This window comes from Neophocaena asiaeorientalis, unplaced genomic scaffold, assembly GCF_003031525.2.
Source record: "Neophocaena asiaeorientalis asiaeorientalis breed wild unplaced genomic scaffold, Neophocaena_asiaeorientalis_V1.1 scaffold251, whole genome shotgun sequence".
In the NCBI taxonomy this organism is placed as follows: Eukaryota; Metazoa; Chordata; class Mammalia; order Artiodactyla; family Phocoenidae; genus Neophocaena; species Neophocaena asiaeorientalis.
Window position 1 is genome coordinate 10,018,078 of NW_020173377.1, and position 10,420 is coordinate 10,028,497.

A 10,420-nucleotide genomic window follows, 5' to 3' on the forward strand; every position below is an offset into this window, starting at 1 on the left:
ATTTGCACCCAAACTCCGATGGTATCAAAAGAGGTTTCCTTACTTGACTGGTTCCCATGACTCCCGCTCAAAGCCCCTGTGAATGGATTGTGCAATTGAAGACTCCATCAAGTCCACATATCTAACCACAAGTGGGGCAAACAGGTCTTGCAGGTGTTTGTGAAATTTTCCATTGCACAAGTTATCTAGAACAGATAAGCAAAAGCTCGGTAAGAATCCACAGTTGCTCCATCAGCATGCAACGTACACATAGAGAGGACTGTCTTCTACATTAAATATACCGCTTCTAAAAAAAAAAAAAAGCCAGAAGGAAGAAGGAGAAAGAGGAAGAGGAGGAGAAGAAGAAAAGAAAAAAGTACATGAGTGGTGTCATGCTTCAAACTGCGTGGAAGGAAAATGGAATTCAAAAACCTTTTACCCATTTGTGTCACTCTTCTAAAAAGGGAAAAAAGGAATGCGCCCTTAAAGAACAAAAAAAGCAACAATTGATACTTTTTTCTTTTTTTTTTTTTTCTAGGTTTTCTTTGCACCTGCTCCCTTTCTTCCCCTTACGTTACCAGGAAGAAAGAACATTCTGTACCCCTCTCTTCTGTCATCACTCTCCCTGGGGAGGAAGGTCTATTTTATGGCTATGTGTTGCTGTAAGATACTTGGAAATGCTTGGGGTGTTACTTAGCAGGAAACTGTTTTTCATCTAGGAAGCATCTTTCGATAAAAATTCAAAATGTGTAGAGGTCAACTTAGCTTGTTCAAGAGCAAAGAAAATGCACAGGCACAGGTACCACTTTCTCACTGCTCTTGGGTTCTTCTGCCTAGTCAACAGGGGGGCTTCCCTGCAACAGGACGCTCGTTGGAAGAAAGGGAATTTCATCAGCTGTAAGTTTTTTTTTTTTTTTTCAAGTAATCATAAAACTATGAAGAGCTGTGTCCAACCTGTAGTCTGCCTGGGATAAAGATGTTTCAGCAATCTGTTAACTGCACACTACTTAGGAAAGTCAGACAAAGATGATACATACAATCGGTCCGGAGAAAATCATTCAGCAGCTGAAACAGTGGAAAACTGTCCCATGTGTCTGGGGGCTGCACCTCTAGTGCTGCATCCATGTCCACTGCAAAGAGTGACAGGAACGTCTCGGCGTGTTCCACCATCAAGTCTGACCACCACGCAAAGGCCTTTGAAATGTGGCAGAGAAACAACAGAAAAGAGGCGATGAGCTTCTGTCTCCGACGTAAGATGTGCAGTCAAGGCCTGGCTGTTCAAGATTCACTGTGCATCCAGCAGGGTTTGGTCATTTTATTGTAAAGAGAACAGCTTTTTTGGATAGAGTTGGGCCTCTATGTGTCCCAAGGCAATGCTTTTCATGATTCCAAGCCTGCCTTAGAAAGTCTTTACTCTGACCTACCGGTCAGAGGATGTAGCTGTAGAAATGACAGGTGTGGAACTTCTGTTCAATTTACAATAACTCAGTACGTTTTGAGTCATGCTCTTTATCACTCTTGTTGGCTAGTTCTTGCTCTAAAATATTAGAATTTGGGAGTTTCTTCACTGTGTTTATGGGTTTTCTGCTGGTCTAACTTGAAAATAGGCAATCATCATTTACTTATATCTACGCATCTCGGGCTTAATTGTCTGTGGTCTCATACAAGCTCAGCAACTCGTGTTTCCCTACACATTGGAAATGTTACTCCTATTTCATACCAAGGCGAAGGAAACCATTGTTGCAATTGTCGCAAAACTTTTGAGTCGAAATCTCTTTAAGCAGGGAGCCTCTGGTTTTGCATCCTGTCCGTAGGAAAGATCAGGCTTTAAGCTAGGAGACGCTCAGTAAGATTAGAACTTACTTTTCTGAGGGCTGGACACATATGTACATTGAAAACCAAAAATATCAGTGAAGTAACTCGTTTTCATGCACGTGGGTCCTTGGAAATCATTGTGCAGGGTCTCAGAGGTGACATTCACATCAGATGGGCCAGATGTGAATGCAATTCAAAGGCATGCATGCATGTTGACTAATCATTTCTGGCAGGGGGCATGCAGAATGAGTGGCAGTGTCATGAAGCCCCCCCCCCTTTTTTTCTTTTGCTGATTTCAAAGAGTGCAGAAAAACAAAAACAAATTACCAGCCCCTTCTATTGCCCCACCTCCCCACCCAGTGCTGTGAAGTATTTATTTACATGGGAAACACTTTCCCGAGCATCCACCAAAAAAAAAGATGAGAAGGCACTTGGAAACATGAAAGATGATTATGGAAATAATTCCATAAATGAAAGAGTTCGTTCAATGGCCAAGCTCTTCTGTGATCTATTAGTTATTTGGGGATATTCTAACAGCCACAAGGAGGCAGGATAGGGATCCACCTCTCTTCTTTCATGAGATTTCATTTTACTTACTTCTCCTTTATCAACATGTGGCTGGTTTGCAAATTAAATGGAAAAAATCAAGTCATGGACCATTCTGCAAGGTCGGCTTGGCTGGAAATAGACACCTGCTGTTTCCATTTCAATTGACAGTAAAACCTCACTGATTCAGAGTAATGGGAGAGGAGAGATGCTAGTCTGTCAGCAAAAAAACCTAAATTACTGGGCTTTCTAAAAGAGAACTATCCTTTTGCTGCCTTCTCTATGCAGTCTGTACCAGGGCACCCAAGTAAAAGGTACTGATTAACATATAAATGTATCATAAATGTAGAAGTACTTTTTTAAAACAAAACTTCTAATAATTGTAGATAAATTGACCTATAAATTGAATTCAAAGAGAGGGAAGCTTTAATTTTATAGATCCTGGGATGAAACTTGGAAGACGAGCCTTTAGAATTTCTAGAGGAAGTTGAGACCATGTCAAATATTTTCCTTAGGAGAAATTAAAAGAGCCACATCTACAATTGAATTGTCACAAATTAAGAGTAGTTGGGTCTGAATCGATGAGGTTTTATTGTAGTTTTACCACCTGGGGATGAGAGCCCTGGGTTTTGGGGCTTGTTCCACTGACTACGTGGCTAAATCCAGCAGAGGAAGAAACCCTTGACCCCACCCGCAGAGCTCTCCTAGCCATCTGCCTACTAGGCAAGGATCTTCTAAATGCTGAAACTTGCTGGAGTCCCACTCCTGCCCCCCAACCCTATGTGGAGGGCTGACTCTCATCATCCCTGATGCAGGATATTTGTAAAACTCACAAAGGCACACCAAATATTGGCTGGTACTTATTCTTTAGTTATTTATTTCACTTTGCATCTTCAGGGTGAGCCCAAGAAAATAGTTACTAGAGAGACTGAATTGCCTTCCCAGACACAATTTTGCTCTAGGATGACAAGAAAAAAAAAAACAACCAAAAAATGAGACAAAACAAAAAACAAATCCTAAATGCCTGTAATTAAACATTTCTCAGCCCAACGTCATACCTGGTTCTTACCAGCTTTATTGAAAAGCTGCAAACCAGAGGCCATAAGAAGCACCTATGTCTACCATCTACAGAAAATGTAGTCCCTTGTTAGAATTTGATAATGTACTGAGAAATTATCTACAGTTGTTACATTCATAATCACATAGATAGGTAGCCCTACAAGGAACAATGACTACTGTGATATGAATTATCACCATGGAAGTCTAGTAGAGGAACACAGGATTCTAGTGAAGGAAGAGAATTTATTTTTCTACACCAAAGGTATTTCTTTCAGAACCTCATAATCAAACCTGACTCTCTGAGAACGAGAAAAAGAGTCAGGCAAGGGCAGTAATCACCAAAAAGCCATATCATAATTTTAATCCAACGAACAGAGTCTGTGTATCTAGGGTGGGCAAGGCGAAGGTTTAGAATAAAACGACAACAACAATTATATTTATTTATCTTATACTTGCTTATACAGGTGAATGCTATTTTTGTACATGAGCTAACTCAATGTCTGTGGGTGTCTAAAATCTTCAGAAATCTTTTCCAAAGACAAGAAGGAGTTGTACTTTGGCTTCTAAATACTTACCCAGTGCTTTTCCTTATGAAAAGGCAAAGATGTATGCTTTAGGGGTATAGTCAGCCACACTGAACACACTCTATACTTTGTACACAAACTACATGTATATATGTACCCCTCTGTGTACCACAATACATATATACATATACATACGTATACATAGAGAGAGGGACTGGGCAAGTGAAGCAACAGTGCATGAAGGCATAATTCCTGCGTGTGTGCAGGTGTGTGTGTGCACATAATTTCGGCTCTGAGAGCAGGATTAAGCTGTAATTTAGAGAAACGAGTGACAACTTCTACCATGTACTGCACGTGTGTATACATGACATAGTCTTACCTGGGGGGACTTTTTTTTCTCCTGAAACAGTTAATTACTTTATATTGGAATTCAAAATAGTTTTAAGGCTTATTGATTTTTTGGGGGGGAGGCAATTCTACTCGTCACTTTTATTTGTGTGGTGGTGTCACCAAACAGCATGACCACACACCCAAGATCCATGCTGAGGATTTAGTGACTTTCTAGAGTTTATTGAGCACCCAGAGAAGATGGCAGTGAATACTGGCCAGTAGAAAAAAAATTTCGTCTTTCATCCTTTTGTCAGCAAAACCTCATCCTCAGCGTGCCAGGGCAAATTCTACTTCCTTGTTTACAGCCCAGAGGCTCTTGACCAGGCTTTACCATGAAATCAACTGGGCAGTTTAAAAAATTACCAGTACTCGGCCCCTCCCTATGAGATTCCAATTAATTGAGCTGTGGTGATACATGGGCATCAGCAATTTTTAAAAGCTTCTGAGGTGGCTGAAATCTGTACGTGGGCATTGAGAACAGGTGGTGATGCCTTTCCGGCCCACTCTATCGTTCAAACCCAACCTCCTTCCAGCATATTCTGTCTGTGTCATTCATTTGGTACATTCCACGTAGGTTTTGTCCTTTTTATGATTACATATGCATATATTTTGCTTCCTTAGTGATGTATTCCTAATAATACAATAGCCAAGCTTTGTGGAGTGCTTACTACGTGTCAGGCATAATACTAGATGCACTACTACTGGCCTTCCATCCCAATGACTATCTGAGGTCCATTTATGCCTATCTCCAATTTACAGCATAAGAGAGGTTAAGTAACTAGGTTGAGATCACAAAGCAAGAAGGCAGCAAAGCTGGACTTCAAAGTCAACCTCAGAGCCTGAATTCCTGGCCACTCTGCATACTATCGCCTGAAGGTCGAGACTGCCTGATGCTCCCTTGTCCATCAAAAGAACACTGAGGTAGCTGCCTCAGTGTTTTGCAGACAGGTAGTTTTTGATTGATCGAGTAATGAGGTTTTGTGACTGGGTGAAATGCCAAATTCAGGACATAATCCTGTACATCGATCTAAAAGCAAACTGGGTCTCCGAATTCCAAAGTATACTGAAGTTTTCATTCCTAACTTCTTCTTTTTCAGTTATACATATACATATTCCTATTCTTTTTCAGATTCTTTTCCCATATAGGACATTCCTAACTTCTAAAGTTAATAAACAAGAATCGAATTGATTTCTACCCTATTTATGAATGGCTTTTGAATACGTAAGATTAAAATATTTTTGTGATGATGGTTACGAGGGCAGTTTAAGATGGTGATTAGCACATAGTGAAAAAGGGCTTTCTGGAGAAGTGAAAAACAAAATGTCTTCTTTGGATTATCAACTTTTCTTTGGTACCCCTTGTGAGTAATTTGGGAAAATATCCTCCTTTCTCAGACCGCAGCAGCCTCAGAAAATAACTTGATTGAATCAAAAATATATGTCCGCGTTCTTCTTCGATCATTCACTTAAAGAACAATTGTAAGTGAGGAAAACCATCTTCTTTGAATCCATGTCTTCGCAAATTTGGTCTGACATCTTGGGAAAAGCCTCAATACCCACAGCAGGGGAGGAATGGTCTGGAGATGATTTTGTGGACACCCGGAAAGAATATACTTACCATCACTTGAACCCCAGATGCCCCTAATCTGAAAAGCACGTCGCACAGGACAGAGCAGAAAAAAATTCTAGCCCAGCTTAATTTTATGTCTGAAGGTGGGTCCTAAGTTTTTACGTTTAGAGTGTGTTGATTTAGCCCCTCTTCTCACTCTCGGCTGTGCGTTCGCTGGGTGCTGAAGGAGTTAGTTGTACCTGCCTCAAGGGGTCTTCACCCCATTCCTGAGAGGGTTTTGGGGAAAATCACGATTCTCTGGCACTCTCTCTCTCTATAAATACTGTATATATGGTTCACATACAGACAGCTGTAGAGGAAGATTAGTATCACTCTGGCTAGCTACTACTGGTGACTACGCTCGGTGCTCATTTGCTGAAGTAAAGGTAAGTACAGACGGACACAGGTACTACGACAGGCTAAGGGGACAGGATCAAGGCAGGTAGGAGGTGTGTGTCGAGATGGAACTGCAGTGGTTTTTAAGTGTATCAATTGCTTCATGCACGCACAAGGTAATCTCCCACATTTACCCTGCCGTGGAGGGTCACCCATTGCACAAGCAGTCCACTGGCAATTGCCATTACATTCCTCGGGTCGGTGTTAGGAAGCAGGGGCACTGGGGAAAGTCCCATTAGAAGACATGGTACTGGAAGGGCATGCACAGACTATGACAGCAGGTGGCTGACTCATTCGTTTTGGTCACATACCTCTTTCCCCTGCCACGATCAGCCAAGATTGAACGGAAAAACAGGGAGGAAATTTAAATATGCAAATCAGGCATTAGTTGGGATGACTGGCTTTATGGTGTATTATATATTATTTAACTATGCTGTCGATTTTCATTTAGTCACGGGAATGATCATTTTAGGTGCTTCTGACGTTACTTTTATGGATGCCCCCTTTTTCCCCCCTTTGCTGCTTGGAGGGGAAGAGTAAGCATGAGTACAGTTTTCAAAAAGGCTATTTTAAGAGAGATGATTTTAAATCTCAGTTTTGAAACAAGCAGTGATATAACAGTTTGATCATAATGAAATCTTGGAATCTTTTCTTGGAAGGGTTGGGTTGTTTAAGTCCTTACAGGTTTGGGATTTAGTTAGCCTTGAAATCCCTCAGTTTATAATTATTATCAAAATAATCATTTTGACAGTGGTTTGTAAAAAAAAAAAAAAAAAAAAAAGCTGAATTTATTTAGATGTATGTTGGAGAATCGACAAGTTGAACGACACAGAATAATCTGTTTCTGTCACTGCGTTTAGCAACCCAGGTCATCTGGGTTTAATTTTTTAATTAATGAAGACTCTAGGGTGAGTGGGCTAAGTCAGGGAGATAAATTCAAAAAGACGGTTCTCGATCCACACACCAAATAAAATAAATCGAAACAACAGTGGTAGCAACAGAAACAACCACAAAAGACCAAAATGTATTTCATGTGTTCCTGACAATAACCATATGCTGCTTGATAATTATCTTGAAGATATACTCACCTCTTTGGCTTGTTGCTAGAAACATCTGAAAACTCAAGATGAAACGTATATCACGCAACCACTTTTCGGTTGCTTTAAACAACCTCCAAAGACTCCTCCTGCAAAACTGTCACTTTCATTCTCTTTACAAGGCCAGTTAAAAGAAATGGGCGTTAAGGCATCTTATTCACAAAGTTGCTGGTAGAATCAGTTCTGCAACATCATCTAAGGAACAAGAGGCTTTGCCCGTGATGCCCACTTACCTCTGCGTGGTGTTCCTCATTCTGTTGAAGAACTTCAATGACTAGCTCAGCAAGACGTATTGTGTCTTCCAGCTTTTTGGCAGGAGTGATTAACCGGCCTACATTTTCTGTAGTACAAGAATTTGTGTTAAAATTCAGCGAAAGCGGCAGGCTAGTTTTGTGGCCATTAGAGCTAGTGGATAAGAAATTTCCAAGAGTTACCCATTTTTTTGAAAGTTTCATGCAAATGTTAAGTGCCACATAATTAGTAGTGAGCAAACCATAACGCCATTTTATTATCATTATCACCATTATTATTATAATACATATTAAGAAAAAGCAGTGCTCCAGCTTCCAATTTGCTTATTAAGCTATATTAAGACTATGACAGCCCATTTCAAATTTGGCGACATTTTGTACACATGTTCTTTAAAGACAGCATAAATGGAGTATCTTATATCCCTCTCTAGACAGTGCTCGTGCTTTCTGAGGTGAGAAGGTGTAACAGAAGCTTAGTCTTGATTGTTGCCACGTTTGTCCCTTCACAGTTGATACTACAGCATTGTTTTTCGTTCTAGGTCTGCACGTTTAACAGGTATAGGAAAAAAGCAGATTCAATGGTCTAGCTGTTTTAAATTGTCCAGGGAGGAGACTGAGAATTAACGGACATTCTTGGGCCATTAGGTAGAAGGCAGGATAGAATTTTTAAAAGAGCGTTGGGTGTAGATTATTGGATGAAGTGGTTTGGACCACTGGTTGGTACAAGTGAAATTTTGTCAGTTAGGTGGCAACAATGTACTCTATTTTTTTCTTTTAGTTTCTACTGTGTTGAAAGGGCTTTGATCACACTCAAGAACAAACTGAACCCTGATTTCTGTTGCATCCTTTATAGAGCTAAATTCATGAATGTTTGCCAATGTTATTATGTTACCAAAAATTACATTTTTTTTCCCCTGTGGGGGAAAATAGTAATATTTGAAACATAAAGGTTTTCTTAGCCAATGAAATGGCCTGAATTCAACCAGTCTAAACTCACAGGGGAGCTTGTAGTTCATGCTCAGACCCCTTCAAACCTTGATGCCTGAGTCCTTTAGAGCCCATGGGTGTAACGGCAATACGGATCCTTGAGCACGATTCCACAAGGAGGATATATATGTGCACAAAAGGACTGCTGAAACTTAATCTCTTCATCTGAAGCAGGTGTGTTTTGGCTTCAGGATTTTTCTGGCTAAAGATCACTCAATACTTCACAGGAAGGGTCGGTTTGTTGTTGCTGGTTTGGTTTTGCGTGGTGTGGAGTGGGAAACAAAATCGTAGAGATTGTGAATTAAAAAAACAAACAAACAAGCAGCTCCTCATAATTTTTTCCTTGTGCATTTGTTAAACAGGCGATGAACATGTCAGATGATTAGTAATCTACGATTTAGCAACCAAAAAGAAAAATTCTGTGAAACACTGTGCAAATGGAGTGGTCCAGTCAATGGGACCTAAGCGTGATGGACCTAAGAGTAAGGTTATTGAGGTGTTGAAAGTTTCTCTCCAACAGAGCCTGATGACTGGTGTGACGCTGGGCTTTGTGGACTCAGGCCAATGGAATGCTCCATTGTCTCTGCCAGCCTCAGCTGGAAATGTGGCTGCATAAAAGGTTAGGACATGAAGGTGGGAGCTGTGGGGAAATAAATATGCAAATTAGGCAGAGAACCTCCAACACTCAGAGTAAGGAAATGTGCAGTGTTCAGGGACTGACGGCTCACTGCCTGGTCTGGAGCAATAAATATTTGGAGAAAGAATGAGTGACAAGATTGATTTCTGTGCTTTTGGGGCACCTGGTCTGTTTATAATTTCATAAGTGGACTATCGTAATTCTGTTAGAAGACTTTCAGGCATTTCTACAAACATACTGTGTATATATGTTGGGGTAATATGTGTAGAGTGAGGTATTTGCATTTTGATAGTAAATATGCATAGGCTACTATTTTTTTTGCTAGTTGATATTCACATTTACACATCAATTTGCAAATTCCTCACGCTATGCTTATTACCCATTTGACACATACACCCACATACACACATCACACACTTACATACATCTTCTAGGAAGCAGACAAGCCTGCACGTTAATACAAATCTGCAGAAAATCCCACTTGGGGCACATCTTTGAAATCTCTTACTTTCAAAATAGAGAACATGGTCCTTTCAGGTGGAACACTCACCAAATCTAGGGGAATTCTATCTGTCCATGACATATGGTGTAGAAATGGAAATCACATCAGTATTTTTATGTACTTTTATTTAGAAGCTGTGAATGGTTTTTGTCTTTGGAGAAATCCAAGATGCGTAAGCTAGGATCGCCTGAAGATTTGTTTTAATATGCGGTGCTCTTAGATTGGCCACCATATATGTCAAGAGCCACACATAAAGTGCACATGCGCAGTCTTTCTGTGAGTGTGTACACATGCACGCAGATATGTGTATGCCTGATGTATATATACAGACAGTATGTTTAATAAAACCTTTTGCCATTTTGCTTTAACACGCAACCATTTAAAGTCAGCAGGTTAAGTATCCTTGAACCTAGAACGTTTGATCTTCCAATGAACCCATGTAGCCAGACTTTCATTTATTATTAATTGGCTGCAACTCCATTATCCGTAGATCAAGCTACTTTATTGTGACACAACTGTAATTTCCTCTTCACCTGCACTGCTAACTCACTAGCTAGTAAAAATGGTACAAAAAGCAACTTCTTTAAGATGTTGTCTTTAAAGAAAATATTGTGCAAAATCCTCTGGT

The 10,420-nt window shown here is 40.2% G+C and overlaps 1 protein-coding gene across 1 annotated transcript in view; it reads right to left on the reverse strand.

The window, feature by feature from the left end:
- CADPS (calcium dependent secretion activator) overlaps window positions 1–10,420 on the reverse strand; it is a gene marked incomplete at its 5' end in the record, with an annotated part of 468,533 nt that overhangs the window by 94,739 nt on the left and 363,374 nt on the right. Inside the window, 4 exons of the mRNA XM_024746317.1 lie at window positions 44–185; window positions 1,017–1,173; window positions 2,392–2,412; window positions 7,649–7,755. Of these exons, the coding sequence (XP_024602085.1) occupies window positions 44–185; window positions 1,017–1,173; window positions 2,392–2,412; window positions 7,649–7,755 (427 nt within the window). The remainder of the gene's footprint in view (window positions 1–43; window positions 186–1,016; window positions 1,174–2,391; window positions 2,413–7,648; window positions 7,756–10,420) is intronic.